The sequence below is a fragment of the Eptesicus fuscus genome, chromosome 4, assembly GCF_027574615.1.
Source record: "Eptesicus fuscus isolate TK198812 chromosome 4, DD_ASM_mEF_20220401, whole genome shotgun sequence".
In the NCBI taxonomy this organism is placed as follows: Eukaryota; Metazoa; Chordata; class Mammalia; order Chiroptera; family Vespertilionidae; genus Eptesicus; species Eptesicus fuscus.
The window spans coordinates 75,551,450-75,571,011 of record NC_072476.1 but is presented as its reverse complement, the minus strand read 5'-3'; the positions used below and the strand labels follow the sequence as shown (position 1 = coordinate 75,571,011).

The window sequence follows — 19,562 nt, the reverse complement described above, 5'->3', positions numbered from 1 at the left end:
GCACCAGTGCAGCATTCTCGTGAGTGGACTACCTTTGCTTCTACCTGCCCATTTCTGAGTTATTGTGCTGAGAGAGCAGCAGCTACAGGAATTTTATTTTTAATATGTTGATTTATATCCAGCTCCCTTACAAAAAGGACATCTGAGAGGAAATAACTTTAAAAAGTTATTTCTTGTATTATTTTTGCTGGTTCCAACACCGTATCCTCTAAACTCAGAAGAACAAGTTGCAAACGCCAGGAGAGCCCTCACCTTATTTACAAGGGTATATAAGGCCTTGTCTTGTGCACCGTATTTTAGACACTGCCTAATCCAGGTGTGGATAGTCCAGTCTCTCAGGTACCAGCAATTGGGGCTGTGCCGGAATCTAAACAGAGCATAAGAGAGAGAAAACAGGTGTTAACTCTTAAATGTCAATACCAAAATACATCTTCCATCAGCAGGTATTTCTCTTAGGTATTTACAGATGAGTAGTCAATAGGACCAAAGTCATAAAAGTCAACAGTCTACAAAAATTCGAGGCTAAAACTCACTAACCATAGTCTGAAATGGAAAAGAGAAGGCAATAAATAAATAAATAAATAACAAACAAACAAACAAAAAGATTGTAAAAATTGTATTCCTTATTTAATAACCCCTTATTTAATAAATCAATATCTTGGTTTTTTTTTGCTTTTGTTTTTTTATATTTTTATTGTTTTTTAAAAGAGAGAAAGGGAGAAAGATAGAGAGTTAGAAACATTGATGAGAGAGAAACACTGATCAGCTGCCTCCTGCACAACCCCACTGGTGATGTGCCCGCAACCGAGGTACATGCCCTTGACTGGAATCGAACCTGGGACTGACTCTTCAGTCCGCAGGCCGATGCTCCATCCACTGAGCCAAACCAGTTGGGGCTCAATATCTTGTTTTAATATGAGACTTATGAAAAATGACTTGGGAGAAATACTAACCATGGTGTTAAGTGAATACATAGTTCATTAGAAGAGAGATGTGGAACTGAAGCTGACCCTTAGAAGTTCACAATAAAACAGATGAAGCAAAAAAAGAAAAATAAAGAGCAGAGCAACTCTAGAGGGAAACTAGCTTTGTGTCATATTGATATTTCTTGTGACACTTAGGGGAGATTGGCATACTCATCAATGAATCATAAGAAAACAAAAAAGAAGAAAAATTAATAAAAATTAAGCAAAACTTAACATTCAGGTCCCCCAGGCCTTCGGAACCCACAGTCCTGCTGCCTTCTTCATAGCTCGGCTCTAGATCTTCAGTCTGCCTCCTCTTGCTTCCTACTGCTCCCCACATGGCTTTAAAAGGCAATCCAAGCTAAGGCGTAGGTAGCACAGTGTTGCCACAAAGAAAGGAATTGCGCACACTACCCTTGCCTTGAGTTTGCACACATTGGTAACACTTTGGGTCAGAGCGCTTCTCGCTCTTGGCGGGTTCAGGCCACAAGCCTGAGTGAGAGCAGAGACAATATAAGGGGCTTTGCAGTCCTCTTTTTGTTTATCTGTTTTGATTGGGATGGATCTTCAAATATCACATCATGTCAGTTAAAGTCCCCACTTTTTCTTTAACCTGATAGAAGCAGGTCAATCTCTGGGCTCTACAAAAATCAAAGTGTTTTCTTAAAAATAAAAAGGCAAGACAAAAACTTGGAGTGCAAGGATTTTGTGCCAGATTGAGAGTTGGGGCTACAGGCGTATCCCAGTGTTTTTCAGAGGCTGTTTATTCAATCTGCCACCTGCTCCTTCCTGCCATCTGCTATTGGGAGAGTTTCATGCTAAACAAGTTCTCTGCCAAAGTAAAAGACGAGAAAAAGGGGAAGTGAGAGGTAGTATTTAATTTAGGCTATTTATTAGTGCTCCAATCAGATAGATTACGCAAAAACAAGATCTGAAGATGTTTTATGGATTTAGACTCATCAAGCCCTCTCTAGTCTTTTGAATATCTTAGATTTGCCTAGAAAATGTCTCTCTCTATCTTTCTCTACAGAATTAAGCCCTTTAAAAGCATAAAGATAGAAACTGGTTAAATTGTGTTCAGGTTGAGAGTGATCTGGTCAAAGAAAGGCATCATATAGGTGCCAGAGATACTAGATCTAATGAGATCCTCTGTAGAGAAGTAAAACAAAACAAAATATGTCTTTTATTATTTCACTAGAGGCCCGGTGCATGACATTTGTGCACTGGGGGTCCCCTCAGCCCGGCCTGCGCCCTATTGCCATCCAGGACCCCTAGGGGGATGTCCGACTGCTGGCTAGGCCCGCAGCAGAGGCGAGGAGGCTCCTGCCACCGCTGCTGTGCTCGCCAGCCCTCAGCCCGGCTTCTGGCTGAGTGCCCCCACCCCCTGCCGTGGGAACGCACTGACCACCAGAGGGCAGCTCTTGTGTTGAGCGTCTGTCCCCTGGTGGTCAGTGTGCATCATAGCGACTGGTCGTTCCACCATTCGGTCAATTTACATATTAGCCTTTTATTATATAGGATGATTGTAAAATCAATTGTTGAGCCACTTGAGCCCCTCTCCTGCTTACTCTGAAAAATCTGAGATCTAAAGTATAATGGCCAATTAAAAGTTAATTTTACCTTTTAAACAAAAAAGTCATGACATACCAGGAGTATTCCCTAAATGATGGAGATGTTTCCTCGTTAGCCTGTAACCTCCCTGGGCAAGTAGGGGCAGTGACTGAGTAGCTCAACCCTGGCTCCTCAGTGCCTGACACCATTCGTGGCCCATGGCAGGTTTTCAGCAATAAAACAAGAGCTTTATTCAACACGTATTAAAGGCTACCATGTGCTGATCATTTTGTTAACATCTGTGGTATATATGAAGAACTGTAAACTAGCTGTTTGGGGCATTTATAGTCTCATTCCAAAGCAAAGCATACAAAGCTGAACAATTATACCAAGTGGAACAGTAAGTCCTAAAAGGGCACGGCTAGTTGCTTGCCAGGAGGTGATTTTGGTAGTAATGGATGTTAGGATCAGTACATTTTTCCTTTTAAAAACAAACAAAATAAAATAAAAAATGTCAATTACTTCCTTACCCAAGATTATTTTAAACCTTATCCTCATTTACAATCTAATCTTCCACTTTAGGATATCTCCGACGACCACTAAAGAGTTAGGACTTTTAAAAAAAATTAAATTAAATTACTATTTTTTCCCATCACCATTTATCCCCTCTATGCCTTCTTCCACCTCCAAAGGACTTTTGTTTTTGATGGACTTTAAAATAAGAGCACCACAACCGTATCCAGCAAAACAGCCTTTTCTCTGACCAGCTGACCATTGTTAGGCTTTGAGCGAGAATGACAAAGACTGATAAGACCTGGCTGTAAAAGCTTCGAAGCTCAAATCAAAATCGGTTTTAAGCCACTTGCTAACGTGGTGAGGCTAACTTCACACAGAGAACAGAAAAGTCTTCTCTCTCACACTTTATTTCTTAGAAGCCTAAAGGGAAAGAGTGATTTGCCAGCAGACTCAAAGGGGTCTTTAATAAGTTTACTCTCTCCCTCCTGGGACAGGGCTGCTCGGTATGATCTCTCCTCTCTAAACCTAATACTCCAGATACACAACCATGGCGAGAACATTCTCAACTAAATCACAACATTAAATAAATTCAGGAGTAGGAGGAAAACACTTCCTCATATACCATGACATATGCTGCCCAAAGTGCAATTCCTGCATTTCCCAGCCGAGCAGGAAATAAACTCCTTTCCAAGACCCCATCAGCGACAAAAAAGAAATTAGCACACAACTTATTGGAGTAGCTATCTAGAAAATAAACAACTCAAAATATTGACATAGTAAGGGCCCAGGTTTGGATGGTGAGTTTGGAAAGAATCGCTCTGTCAGTGATTTTTGAAGCAGTTCAGACAGATAAACTTGGGCCCTTTTCAGAATTGCCAGGGGTAATATGATAGGCAGGTATGTCTCCAGAGTGGGTACTTGCCTGGAATGAGTCTGCAGACTGCTGGACCGGCAATCTCCCTTTCAGCCAGGAGAAAGGCAAAGAGACAAGAAAACAACTAACACATTGATTTTCCAATTTGCTTGCAAACAGACTGGCCTTTGTTCTCGCCTGCTCTGACCACAGGCCTGGCAGATTACAGGCAGCCACTGTAGGAGTCCCCGTCGTGCCCCACACCATCAGCTGTTTGCTCACCTCGACAGAAGCATTATTATTGTCCAGGCCAGCAGGCTGACAAGCTAGGCAAACTGTGTGTGTGTGTGTGTGTGTGTGTGTGTGCGCAAAAGATAAACAAATGCAACCCAAATAACCCCAACAATGTTTGTGCTCATGACGGCAGAGACATTCTGAGCTTCCAGTTTATAAAATATAAGAAAACTTACAACAATTTTAAAGACATGAGTATTTCCTGGGGGAAGAAGGAGTGTCACAGAAAGGAGAGAATGAAGAAGTATGCTCTCAAGTTCTAGCTCTAGTTCTAAAAGCTGGTTACCAGGGCTGCAGGATCTCTGTCCACGGTGCTAAGAGGGGTGGCCAGGTGAAGACAGAACTTGCCTAGGAAGCCAAATCATGACTCGTGAAATGGCAGGAATTGAGAAGCTGTCTCTCCTCAAAAGTCAGGCTATGTTCAGGATTCCTCAGGGCATTTGCCTGCCCTGCTGCTCATTCAAGACCAATGTCACCAGGAAGGAAGGAGAGCAGAATCACAGGCTGCAAAGGTCTTTGATGTCTCGGAGATATCTCGGAAGGGAAGAGTGGTTACATAAAAGTCGAGAGGGAAAAGAAAAGCACCAGAGACTCACTATGATTACACAGAAGGTAAAAGTCACATGGGATTTCCTATTTGTGACCAATTTCATAAAAAAAAGTGGCTCAGTTGGTTGAGTATTGTCCTGTGCATTGAAGAGTTGCTGGTTCGATTCCTGGTCAGGGCATATGTTTGAGTTGAGGTTTGATCCCTGGTTGGGGAACGTGCAGAGGGCAACTGATTGATGTTTCTCTTTCACATCGATGTTTCTTTCTCTCTGTCTCTCTTCCTCTCTCTAAGCATGTCCTTGGGTGAGGATTTTAAAAAAAGGCGAGGGGGGAGAGATACAGCTTTTCTTCCAGGGGATTCAAATAAAGGCTACTGTTGAAGGTGAAAGTGGCAATGCCATCAGCTCTCTCAGAGGCACAGATGAAAGAGGCACAGACGCCAGAGCCCGGAGCTCATCTGCTCCACCATTTAGCGGCAGCACTGGCTCTTCCATATGACTGAGCAAGCTTTCCACAACGTTTATCTGATCATGAGAGCCACCACCCTGAACTTGAATTTTGTATCCGGTGGCAACAGGCTTTCCAGATGGAGACCGCAGTCCCTGAGCTGGGCAGACATGGAGATGGGTGATTGGGTAAAGGGAGGAAAGAAAGAATGCCAAGAAGAACATGTAGCTGGTTCCAAAGCCTGTAATGTGGACTGGGAATCTCATTAATGAAGCAAAGTGTGTATAGTAATTAGTAAAAGGTTTGAGTGCATTCGTGAACTAGAACCAAGGAGGGTATCCTGTGATTATTTGACCAGAATTGGATTCAATCACTACCACCCACTCTCTCATTATAAAAGGATAATTAACTTTCTTTTGCATCCTGCTTTAAATTCTGCTTTCATCTATTATTAGTTGCCTCCACCTACCTAGAATAAAATCATATTTTGGTGAGATAATTTTCTAATGACTATTCTATTTTTGTCAAGTGTTTAAAAGGATGTCAGAGTCTAATATAGGAACTGATCATGAAGACATTAGATTAAAATAATTTTTCTGCTTGAGATCCTAGATTCTTACTCTTACAGGAGAACAGTTAATTTTAACTTTTAGCAAACATGTCCTGAGTGAGCACCAAGTGAAGCAGCAGGAGCAAGAATCCCTTCCCAAACATTCCCCCCTTGATGGTCAACCCGTCTGGGCTTAGCATTTCCAACAAATTCATTACTACCTCATGAAGCAGATAATAATGTCTTTTTTTTTAATTTTTGTTAATCCTCACGGGAGGATATTTTTTCCATTGATTTTAGAGAGTGGAAGGGAGCGCGGAGGAGGATGGGGGAAAGAGGAGAGAGGAGAGAGAGAAACATGGATGTGAGAGAGCCACATCATTGGTTGCCTCCCGCATGCTCCCCAACCAGGGCTGGAAACCTGCAACCCAGGTATGTGCCCTTGATTGGAATTGAACCCGCGACCCTTCAGTTCATGGGCTGACCCTCCAACCACTGAGCCATGCTGGGCTGAGCCTTTTTTTTAATTTTTAAGTTCTAATACATTTTTCTTTTTTTAAAAAAGACAGGTTTACAGAGATATAAGGTAAAAACAGTAACATTTATACTTTCAAAGTGCAGGTCTATGAGTGTTGACAAATGTGAACAGTTGTGCAACCACAACAACAGTCAAGTTATCGGAACAGTTCTGTCATCCCTAACAATTCCTTACTGTCGCCTTTGTAGTCGACCCTTTCAGGACTCACTGGTGAATTTAAACAAATTTTATTTAGATAACCTCCTGGGGTCTCTTTCTAACCCCACAGATATTAATTTTGTAAGAGAAAAAGCAAATTAATAAAACTACAAGTTTTATCTGTTAGTTTGTAATTTATATTCTTTCAATTTCCAGAAAGAAATTGAAAAAAATTAAAACCCAGTGTGCAGGTAGTTTTCTACATCCTATATATAGTCATTAGACCTGGCTTCCCTGTAGCCATTCTAAAAATGGGTGATAACTAAGTGGGTTTGGGGTAGAGAATAACACAGGCACAGAATTTTGCAAATGTGAAGGGCTAAATAAATGTAGCACAATAGCACATTTTTTGAAGTGAAGATAGGTAAGAGGGGCTTGTTAGATTATCAAAGTGAAAGTCTAAACTGTCAGACCCAGGGTTTAAAAATGAGGTCATTAGTGTCTCACCTGGAAATATGAAATAAGAGAAACTACTCTAGGAGAGATACTCTATTTTTTTCTTTTTTAAAAATATGTTTTTATTGATTTTAGAAAGAGAGGAAGTGAGGGGGCGGGGTGGAGAGAAAGACAGAGATCCATCAGCTGCCTCCTACCTGGGATGGAGCCCGAAACTGGGCAGGAATCGAACCAGTGACCTTTCAGTGCACGGGACAACGCGGCTAAACCAACAGAGCCACACCAGCCAGGGCATACTCTACTTTCTATGTCTTCTCATGGAACAGAGAGCAACCAACGACAAGGAGGACATTATGTCCCTCAAATTATCTCTTTCTCTTCTCTCTGATCTCGCTGTTGTTTTGCCAGACCTTTCTCAATCTAGGAGATGTATTTCTTTTTTTAAAAAAATATTTATTTATTAATTTGATTGGGATGACATCAGTCAACATGAACATACAGGTTCCAGGTGTGGGTTTCTGTTATAAGATCTGTATATTGCATCATGTGCCCACCACCCAAAGTCAAATCTTCTCTTGTCACCTTGGAGACATATTTCTTATTCACAAAATAAGTATGTGTCAGGCACCATGATCCCTATTCTATCCCTGTTAGTCTACCCAATTTCCTCTAATTCCAAACAACCTTAAAGATGACATCCCCCCTTTCTGATACAGAAAGAAAATGCCTATAGATTGACCATTCTCTGTTGCTCTTTCTTTCACAGAACAGAAAAGTAAGGCGTCGGTCAGAATGAAGCCAACTGTTCTCTGTCTGAAGCCTGGGACGCTATTTTATCAGCTTTGATAAGGTGACCTATGTGGATAACAGGGGAGAATGACTTGTGGGGAGAAAGGGGAAGAAGTATTTACAGTGATTGCTGAGGTGCCCTCTTTGTGATGATGTAAAAGCAGAAATGGCTGTCTTTGTGGCCATTCACTGACCTCAGTGAAGCTGCTCCCAGAAGCACCTGGTGGGGCCCCTCCAGCCACTTCAAAGCTGGACACACAGATTACATCACGCCTGAGGGACACTCTCCCAAGGGCAAGGTAAGGCTAAAGGGAGAGGGGCCGTTAGCTAGGAAAAGCAGGAAGTTGAGAAAACTGGATCTTGGAACCAGTCCTATTTATAAAAGAACATAATGTTGTGGGAACTGCGTGGTTTGGGCAGAGATAAGGGAAATATTTCTGGTTTTGAGTAGGAAATCTATGTGCAGTGAGCAAACCAGTTTTAACAAGACACAAACATTTCCTGAGGTCTTCTCAAATTTTGGCTAGGAACTTCAGAGAACATGCCTGCAAAATCAAGAGTAACACAGTGACTAAGACAGGAAAATCACATATATTAATTAATCACTGGTAGGCTGTGCATCTGAATAGTTCTGAGGAAAAGAAAGGTCAGAAAGAAAAAAGGAGGAAAACAAAGGAATAGAAATAAGAATTTCTGGAGTATTCTAGGCTTAGTGGAGTTGCCAGGATTAAGTCTGCCAGAAAAGAAATGAGCAGGCAAAGACGCCTGGCTGGGGTGAAGTGCAGCAGTATAGAAGCAGGAAGAATTAAGCGGTGTTGAGCAGATTTATGTACTTGTGTGTGAGATTATGGATTTCTTTAGAGGCATTTTTGAGGGGAGACAAAGCTAAGCACTAATCTGGATTTCTTAAGAGTCAGATTTTTTTTTTTTTTTTTAAATAAAGAAGAAAAGCATCTCAGTGTTCTAAACATTCTGATTCTCTAATTCATGGAAAAGTTGAATCCCTAAGGATTCTTTGTTTACAGCAAAAGGTAAGACTGGACTTTCTTCTAGTTATACAGCTAAGTTTATAGCTATTTTCTATTTCTGTAACTCTACTAACTCTTCTATTAAGCCTTTAAGCTCTTACAAGGCAGGGGACACATTTTCTATCTTTTTGTGTTCTACAATAGTGGGTATCTGATGAATGGCAACAATGACTAAACCTGCTGAGAATGTATGAATACCAGTAATGCACAGGGGTTGGCAAAAGTAGGTTCACAACTGTGAGTCCACGAGACACAGAATTTATTATTATACTGGTGGCCTGGTGCATGGATTCGTGCACATTGAAAGGAAATTAATTAGAAGGTGGCCAGCAGGACAGGACTGGGCGAGACAGGCCGGACGCACCCTGGAGCCAACCTCCCGTAGTCCCTCCCCAGCATGGCTCAAAGGGTGTCTTCGGAGTGAGCAGGGTCCCTCCGGCAGGTGGGGTCCCTTGGCCTGGCCTGCGGGGATCAGGCCAAAATCGGCTCTCCAACATCCCCCAAGGGGTCCCGGAATGTGAGAGTTGCTGTCGTACAGGGTGTGGAATGTAAATGCAAGTGTGCAATAAACCAAATTCGGGGCCGACAGTGCCCCAGCAACAACATAACCCACACCCGAAGGTGAAATCGCGTGCAGCCCTGAGAGGAATCAGGCCTCCTCCTCTCTGGTTCCAGGGTGCGTCACCTGAGAACCTCTGCTGCCAACTCACTGCAGCTGCCAAGTCACCGCAGCTGGCAGCTCCTGCATTGAGCATCTGTCCCCTGGTGGTCTGTGCATGTCATACCTACCAGCCAGTCAGACGGTCAGACAATCACTTAGCTTTTTATATATATATAGACTAGAGGCCCAGAGCACGAAATTCGTGCATGGAGGGAGGTTCCTCAGCCCGGCCTGCACCCTCTTCAATCTGGGACCCCTCAGGGGATGTCCGACTGCCGATCCCGGACCTAAACCGGCAGTTGGACATCCTCTCGCAATCTGGGACCACTCGCCTGCCTGCCTTCCTGCCTGATCACCCCTAATTCCTCTGCCTGCCTGCCTGATTGCCCCTAACCCCTCTGCCTGGTGGCCTGATCGCCCCTACCTTGCCCCCCTGCTGGCCTGATCGCCCCTACCTTGCCCCCCTGCTGGCCTGATCACCCCTAACTGCCCTCCCCTGCCGGCCTGATCTCACCCCCAATTGCCCTCCTCTGCCAGCCTGATCTCACCCCTAACTGCTCTCCCCTGCCGGCCTGATCACCCTAACTGCCTCTGCCTCAGCCCCCACCACCATGGCTTTGTCCGGAAGGAAGTTGGACATCTGGAAGATGGCCAGTTGACCCAGTCTAATTAGCATATTACCCTTTTATTAGTATAGATAGATTATATAGGATAGGATTGCTTAAATGTGTGTCGGGGGTGGGGAGCCTTTTTCAGCAGGAAGGGATGCTCTTGGCAGACAAAAACACATAATCCCTATATCTGGACTGATAGCCAGCCATATGCACTATACTGCCAAACCGGTCATTAAAAAATTGAATCACTTTCATACACCTTACACCAAACAGCTGTTGCCCTTAAAACCCCTCCTCAGCCCCCACCTTAGGTTCTGCCTTTGCAGTTCACCCAGAGTTGGTTCTGATTGGTCGGTTTCTATGTCAGTCAGCATCAAAAGCCCCACCTCCTAGGCAGCCATTGGCTCCTCGTAATTCACCCAGATTTGGGTCTGATTGGTCGGTTTCTATGCCAGTCAGCATCAAAAGCTCCGCCTCCTAGGCAGCCATTGGTTCCTCTCAGTTCACCCAGATTTGGTTCTGATTGGTCGGTTTCTATGCCAGTCAGCGTCAAAAGCTTCGCTTCCTAGGCAGCCATTGGCTCCTTGCAGTTCACCGAGATTTGGTTCTGATTGGTCGGTTTCTATGTCAGTCAGCGTCAAAAGCCCCACCTCCTAGGGAGCCATTGGGTCCTTGTAATTTGCCCAGATTTGGTTCTGATTGGTCGGTTTCTATGCCAGTTAGCATCAAAAGCTCCACCTCCTAGGCAGCCATTGGCTCCTTGCAATTCACCCAGATTTGGTTCTGATTGGTCAGTTTCTATGCCAGTCAGCATCTCTGGGCCTATCTCGGGGCTGATCAGCAGCTGCCCCGCCTCTCTCTCACTTGGAGAGGTAATGCCTGCTGTGCGAGCAGCCTGGCATTCGGTCAAGCCTTTGGTTGTTTTGGATGTTACGACCCTAGCTCTTTATATATATAAATTATTTCTTTATTAATTATTGTATTATTTATTTGTATTATTTGTCTTCTTATTATTGTTATCACTTTGTATCATTACTTATGGTTTATATTTTAGGTAATGATAGCTGGTAATTTAACCTACTTTTGCCTACCTCTGCATGTCAAAATTCGTATTATTTATATTTGAAACAATAATCCATTTGGTTTTGAAGTATCATCCTGCCTAAATGGATGAAGCTAGTAGGAAATGCTGCCTTTGTACCAGGCAGGAGGAGGTCAGAGATGGCCGAGGATGTGGCGTAATATGTGTTCATCTTGGAGGGCCACCTACTATCTCCTCCCCACTGCTATCTCATTCCCACACACACAAGGATGCATGGATTCTGCAGGACAATAGTAAGTTCAGGAAACAGACAAGCTGATAGGAGAGTGAAAACAAAGAGGAAAGAGTACACAGGTTCAAAGAACTCCCCTAACAAGTTCTAAATCCAAACACTTAGACTTCTCTCAAGATTGGAAGAGACCTTGAGAGCCACCTATGTCAAGTAAATTGGGAACAGAGGAGGAAGAAAAGTTTACATAGAATTAGAGAATCTTTAATTTAGTACTGGTAGGGACCTCCAATATCCACTGTTTATTGAATGGATATTGAATGATATCCACGCAATACCCAAGATAAACACAGCCATAGGACTTAAATTAGATCCTTTATTCTTACTATTCCACCACTGTCTCTCAATGCTTTTATTATATTTGTAAGGCATCTTTAAAAATCATCTCTGCAGTTTGTCAAAGGTCTCTAACTCACTGAAAAATAAGTAACATCTTTTCTAAATTAAGAAGCAGAATTCAGAGAAAAATACTTAGGCTGTAAATAATTCTGAACTGTCTTGAACTAGTTGTTTAACTTTGGAAATCCGCTCAGTCCTCCAGGGGTTCAGTTCCTGTAACTGTAAGATGAAGAGGTAGGATTATCTGCATCACGAACTCAAATGTCTACAATGGCCAGTCTATTAATATAAATGCATGAAGAATCATTTAAGACAATAGGTGCAAAGCTGCTTGTATTATGACCAAGCAAACTGGCTGTCTACTTACACTGGTTTTGAAAACATACTATATGTGCCAAACAAAATACACTGGAACTCTAGGCTAGACCAGACGGCCCAAACTCCTTCCAGCTCCCAAGTTTAATGACCCTAAAGAATACTGAGCCTCATCCACGCATTAAAACATCAGTTATTTACACATTTCTATTGAAACAGAAAAAAGTCAGTGATACAATAGAGACTCACAGATAAATAAGCTACCAGTCAGCCAACAGCTTACTCTCGTTTATTCCACTAGCCTCCATTCCCCTACCAGGTGAGTATCATTTTACTCAGTTTGGGCAGTGAGCACAGATTATTGTGGGGTGAGCAGACCCTGCCAACTGGCATCTAAAATTTCAAAATGAAATGATACAATCACTAAAGTTAAATTCAGGTCCCTAAAGTAGATTTAAATTGGAGATCAAGTTTTGTAGGAAATAAAATTTCCAGTAATTGATCCCTCCATCAGTATTTTCTACTCAAATGAATAATACTTCATTGCATTAAATTTATATCTAAAAGTCACCAAATTAACTTTCTTATGCAACACAAATTGTTTCATATGTTGCTACTTTCTTTTACTCCTTAAAAAATTACTGTAAGCAGTCATAATCACCCAAACAGTTCACCACCATACCTTACTATTTTTGGTATAAAACCCTTGTTATTTGGCAACTCCTAAAGCAGAAATGGTTGAACTCTTTAAAAAAGAAAAGAGTGAGATGGGGGTGATCATAGGGATTAAGAAATTACTTGCCCGTTTCTGGAACCATAAAAGGACACAATCACTTTCTGTAGCTAAAAAGGAAAGGAGTTTAAAAGTTGAGATTTGTATTTGTCAGTCCAATTGGTTTTCAGGAAGCTTTAATTTAGCATTTACCAAAAAAAAAAAACAACCCTTCTTTATATATGAAGGTAGAAAAATTAAGGTGACCTTTCTTTCTTGTGCTGTCAAATGGTAAAAATCAGAATAACGACATTTAATTAGCAGTTCCTCTATTCAGCTCAAGCCAGTGCCCTCCATTCTAAAACCAAACTTATAAAAAACTGAACATCTGAAATTGTACAAACATAATATACTAAAAAATAGTTTCAAGAATGAACAAATGCAAATTTCATGCCATTGGAAGGCTAAGGGTCAGACATCATCCCTTTTAATATGTTAACAATCATCAGAAAGAATGATTACAAATTTTAAACAGGAAAGAGCTGGTTCTTTAATAAAATACCAAATACAAAGGTCCGGGTTCATTTGTCTGGCTGGCAAACCTTCCATAGAACTGCCATGCTAAAGCTAAACAAAAGCTATTAGGCTGGCCCAGAAGGACAGCACAGACAATTTGAAAAACATCTTTCATGGCATGAGAAAATTATTTTCAATGTCAGAAAGTGCCAGGAAAACTGCCTGCCTCAATGTGACTGCAGGTAGCTTCCCCAAGTCCCTCTGCTTCTCTAAGCATGAATCATAGGGAGAGGAGAGCGCTCCTATATATATATAAAGCTTGATGGATAATAGTTAAATAGATTCCAGATAAGCTTAACTGACGGCGTTTGAACACCAGGGATGCAATATATCATTGCAGAAGTCTATTGTTCCATTGTGAGCCACAGACGCAGGGAAGCATCTTCTGCATCCTAAAAAGGGCTGGGCCCATTGATCATGTGTCAGATGATGGCTGCACCTTGTGGGAGAGGAGACAGAAACAAGCTATGAAAATACCTCCACTTCCCTAGCCTCCTAAACATCATTAGCTCATCTGCTGGACAATTGCAGCGAGCTGGAAGGGGCAGCAACTCGTCCTTTATGTGTGCACATTAAGTGGAATTTCAACTGCAATAGCCATAGGCTTTCCACAGGGACATGGCTGCTACGATGCATGAAGCCTTCAGTGAGCAGGCACAATTTTCCCAGCACTAACTTTAGGCAAAAAAGCAAGGGAGCTAGTTAAAAACATTGTTTTTAAACACAGAATAACATGAGAGAAAACAGTTCCACTTCTGTGCCTACATGGAATCACTGTGTTAGAACAGAACAGAGCATTTGGTGAGGGCAAAGCTGCTCTATTCTGCATGTGATCATTCATCCACTCACTATGAATCAAGATAATATGCTGGGCGCTGAGTGATGTAGAGAAACACACTCCTTGCCTTCAATGAGGTTAGATTGGGATTATTTAAAAACAAGTATTTTTGTGAGCAGACCCTAAAACAAGCTTAGAATGCTAATTCAGAAACATCATATGCAAGCCCTCATTTATAGAATGACTAGAGGCCCGGTACATGAATTTGTGCACGGGTGGGGTCTGGTGGGCCCGCCCTGATGGGGGCCCATTGGGCAGGGCCAGCAGAGGGGTCTAATGCTGGAAGCTATAGCTTTCCCCCAGCTGGATCTAATTATACTTTAAGGATGTCCAAAAGAAAACACACAACAGAACTGTTTTGTATTTCAGGTGACATGAGATGAAGTCATTTATATGTTGTTTGCAAACGTATATCAAGATAGATGATGGCCCTTTAATGATTTTTGTGCTCTTCCTGGGGCTCTGCCCTCAGTTTCCCAATAAGATCTTCATGTCTGTTTGTTTAAAAGTTTTTCTGTTTTTGAATGTACCTATCCTTCGCTGTTGCTCCTGGCAGCCTGTGGGTCCTCTTGCCACCCCTTTTAAAGAGAGATTGAAAGCTCACCTAATCTGCAAGGCACCGCAATTTCACAAAATCCCCACCAAGCCTCTCTACATTCTTCAGCAAAGGGCCACCATCTCGTTAATGCTTAGGTCACCTTTTTGGCTAACTTGGAAGGTCTCCTGGGGCTGCGGGCTGTGAGGGAGAATTCCATACCTTGGCTGCAGTATTAGCAGAGCCCTCTGGAGACTCTGGTTGGGGACAGAAGAAACTGATAATTATTTTCTTGTGCATTCACTAAATGCACATGCACCAGGGAGCCAGGCAGTGATTTAGGGGTGTTGCCGGTGCTCGGGGGTGGGACCAGCCAGGGCAAGGGGCTGCGGGAGGTTTGCCGTCCGGGCCTGCCCCCGAGCAGGGTCGGGGGTGGGGGGTGGTCCGCTCAGGGGCAGGGCCAGTTGGGGCTTGGGGGCTGCGGTCATTGTGGTCATTCCGGTCGTTCCACCATTTGGTCACTGGGCTTTTATTATATAGGACTAGAGGCCCGATGCACGAAGATTCGTGCAAGAATGGGCCTTCCTTCGCCTGGCTGCCAGCACTGCCTTCGCTCTGGCCCGGAGCCACCTTTCCGCCTTCCTACGATGCCCAGAGGCCCAGAACAGCTGGGGCGGTGTGGAACGCCTGCAAACGCCCCCAGCTGCTCGGTGCTTGTGTATGCAAATTAACCCGGCATCTTTGTTGGGTTAATTTGCATAATCACGCCTGATTGGCTGGTGGGTGTCACGAAGGTAGGTCAATTTGCATCTTACTCTTTTATTATCGTAGATTGTTTCATAATACCCTGATACTACATTTTTAAAAAATTTTATTTTATTGTTTAAAGTATTACAAATAGTAGTACATTTATCTCCTTTTTTTCCCCATTGACCTTCCCCCAGCCTCCCCTACTCCCTGGCACATGCCCTTATCCCACACACCCCCAGTGTCTTGTGTCCATTGGTTGTGCTTATATGCATGCATACAAGTCCTTCAGTTGATCTCTTTCCCCCTCTCCTCAACACTCCCCAGCCTTCCCACTTTAATTTGACAGTCTGTTTGATGCTTCACTGCCTCTGTATCTATCTTTTTATTCATCAGGTTATAATGTTCTTTATTTTCCATAAATGAGTGAGATCATGTGGTATTTTTAATTGACTCTCAATAGAAAAATGAATTCAACTTTTCTCTTCTCTTCCCAATAATCTGTCTTTTTGTTTGTTCTCTTTGGATATATTTAAAAAATAAAATGTTACAGATATAAATAAAACTGCACCTGCCTCCTCCCACTTTCCAGAGGAGAAAAGTTGGTGTCCCATCACTCTCATACATGATTTTATGACGCAGAGATGTGTCCTGTGTTGAGTACTTTAAGGTACACATGCCTTTTAACTCTGCATCTAAGGGCTTGTCTGATAGAGACCTGAGCCAAACCACAGCAATGTATGCTTCTGGAGGAGAAGAAACAAAATTACTGCGATCTCAGACATGAGGGTGAGTCAGAGGCCACCTTTACCATGGAAATCAATCAGCACTGCCACCAGAGAAATCCCTGGTGAAGTGTTAGGTTAAGGCCTGTGGCATAATTGCCTTTGGTGGTAGAGAGTAATTAAGATATAAGATTTGGCATCTGACAAGACGTCATTCCTACTTTATAACCCCAGGAAACCAATGGTAAAACCTCAGAACCCTATTCTGTAAAATGGGAGTAAAAGTTGTATCCACTTCATACAGCACGAGTCTGGGCTGATAGGAAGATGAGGCGATCAGACATATGAACTGCTTATACAATGGCTAGCACGCAGCTCTTCAGACAACCTGGGCAGAGCAGCCCACAGCAGCCACATGCGAAGGGTCACGAGATCAGTGTGAGCTCTTATGACTAATTAGAGGCCCGGTGCATGGATTCATCCAGGGCGTGTCCAGCCTGTCTTGCCCAGTCGTGATCAGCCGGACCCCAGCAGCAAGCTAACCTACCAGTCAGAGCGTCTTCCCCCTGATGGTCAGTGTGAATCACAGCAACTGGTCAAAGGGTCAAATGAATGGTTGGACACTGAGCATATTAGGATTTTATTATATAGGATTCCCTCCACATGGGATGTGACTTGCATAGTGCTGGGCACATATATGCAACAAATACCTGACTACCACTGGCCAACTGGGATGGGATAGAGTAGGAAGGAGAGGGTCATTAAGAGGTTAAGAGTCCTGTGCCGCTCATTCTAGACATAATCTCAAATGAGGAACTAGGAGGTGAAGCAGAGGGGAGAACAGAGAGACTTTTCACAATCACAAAGGCTCAAAGCCAAACAGTACAGGGTGTGCCAGTCATTCTGATGACTGGTAGCAGGGTTTCTGATCTTATTTACGACAGAAAAAAGTCCAGACAGGAGAAGGGAGTTGGGAGGTGACCTAATGAGGAGTTCATTTGCTTATTAGTGCTCTTCTGCCCTTGGACCAGTTTTCATAAGTTTGGCAAGACGAGCTACAACACAATAGAGTTTATGCTGAGTCCTCTGTCTGTTTGGTGCCCGCCAGCCCCTCGCTGGAGTCAACAATGAAGGAGAATGGACACCTACTAAAGATAAACTGAACCACTCAAAAGAGAAGCTGCAACGATCATGCTCTGTGTATGCCTGGGACAGAATCTCAGAGGAAGGAAATAGGTATCTATGTAGGACATGTCACCGAGGCAAGCCCAGGGAAAAAGGAAAATAGCAGCAAAGACAATGCATTTGCTGCTAAGCAAGCAGCTGTCCCAGCCTGCAATCTCCCCCCGCCCCCCCCCCGCCCGCCGAGCAGCCAACAACCCTCTTGTTTCACCACTTACCCAACATTGGTAACCGAAAAAGATTTAAGGCTCAGATCTCCCACTCCAGCCCACACCCAAATGGAGCCATCAGAACTTCTTTCAGACAACCTGAAGAAAGCACCTGACAGCAGCCACATGACAGCAAAGGGCCACTGAGTTAATGAAATATCTATGAAAAATACACACCATAGCCCTAACTGGTTTGGCTCAGTGGATAGAGCATCAGCCTGCGGACTGAAGGGTCCCAGGTTCGATTCCAGTCAAGGGCATGTACCTTGGTTGTGGGCGCATCCCCAGTGGGGGGTGTGCAGAAAGCAGCTGATCGATGTTTCTAACTCTCTATCCCACTCCCTTCCTCTTGGTAAAAAAATCAATAAAATATATTTTTAAAAAAGAGAAAAATACACACCAGCTTTTCTCATGTTGAAAAAACACACGTGGATACAAGTAACCACTAACTGTGTTTTAGGGTCCTGTTAAGATAGGGAGAGGGAGAGGGAGAGGAAGAGGGAGAGGGAGAGGGAGAGGGAGAGGGAGAGGGAGAGGGAGAGGGAGAGGGAGAGAGAGAGAGAGGGAGAGAGGGAAAGGGAGAGGGAGGGAGAGGGAGAGGGAGAGGGAGAGGGAGAAGGGGGAGGGAGCTTAGCTGCGGGTGACCACCTCTCCAGCCCAAATATCTCCCAAGGCTGCAGACCCATATATTCAATTGCCTTCTAGACTCCTCCATTTGGACCTCACTCAGGCTCTTCAACACATCATATTCAGAACCAAGCACATTGTATCTACTCTACCTTCTACCCTCCTTCCCTCAACCATGGTTCTTAAACTTTCTGTATTCTTGATTTCCAATGGTCCAAGACCACTTAAGATCACTAAGTTCACCCAATCCAAAAAACTCTATGCTTTTGAACTTCTGTTAGTTTTTATTCTACCCAGTTAAAAAATCTAATTCCCTCAGTAGCTTCTTTATAAGCTTCCTTTAAAACCTATCTTAAATTGCAAGAAGCTATCTCTTCTGATATAAATGTAATTTTCCTGAAAATTTAATCATTATAGAAAAGTAAAAAAAAAAAGGGAAAATCTCTTGAATACTCACCACCCAGAGCTGATTTTCCATTGTTTATTTAGCTAATCTGCTAGTGATTTAACTAATTCCTTAATGGTGGGCACATTTCACTAGTATAAACAAACTACAGTTAGCTTTCTTGACCTATGTAATTAAGATCACTAAGATCACACAATCCAGAAAACCTGATGCTCTGAGTTCTATTACCAGACCTTCTGAACACCCTTATTTCTCCTTAGAATAAATTCTTTCAAAAAAGTACCAATTTAAGTTCCTATCACTTTGCTGAGAATGTCTGTTGCCCTGAGAATGGATATTGATTAACTTTTTAATCTTCCTTAATATAACAGGCAAAAAGCACTTCATATGGTTATTTGCATATTCTATTTAGTGATAAGGCTAAACATCTTTTCATATGTTTACAGTCTATTTTACTTCCTTGTTTCTAAAATTGCCCTTTTTAATTTTTTCCTATTGAATGTTTATCTTTCTATTATTGACTAGAGGCCTGGTGCACGAAAATTCATGCACTCAGGGAGTTCCTCAGCCCAGCCTGGGCCCTCTTGCAGTCTGGGAGGCCTCAAGGGATGCCTGACTGATGGCTTAGGCCCACTTCCCGTGGGGAGCGGGCCTAAGCCCGTCTGGCTTCCCTCTGTGGGAGGCAGCCGGGTGGGCTGATCAAGGGATGGCGCGGGCCTGCAAGCAGCCGTCCCCCCCCCCCCCAGTGCCCCTCTGCCGCCGCTGGTTGCCACCCCCCCCCACACACACACACATTGCCATCCCCTCCCTCTGCCTGCTGGCATACGCCTTGGCTGGCCCGGCACCACCTGCTTGCTGGCCTTGCCCCCCACTGACTGGTCGTTCTGCCGTTTGGTCAATTTGCATATTATGCTTTTATTATATAGGATAGTTTAGACCCATTTTTAAGGCCCTTTTCTTATTTGAGACAAGATTTACTCAAAATGCAGATCATCTCACAAACTGATAATAACACAAAGCTAGGCCAATTGGGACCACTGTAACCTGAGTCATGCAAACTAAGTGTTACCT

At 43.3% G+C, this 19,562-nt stretch overlaps 1 protein-coding gene across 1 annotated transcript in view; it reads right to left on the bottom strand.

The window, feature by feature from the left end:
- The window catches only part of MRPS27 (mitochondrial ribosomal protein S27), a 78,430-nt gene that overhangs the window by 21,379 nt on the left and 37,489 nt on the right, over positions 1-19,562 (bottom strand). Inside the window, exon 5 of the mRNA XM_008161912.3 lies at positions 253-367. Within this exon, the coding sequence (XP_008160134.1) occupies positions 253-367 (115 nt within the window). The remainder of the gene's footprint in view (positions 1-252; positions 368-19,562) is intronic.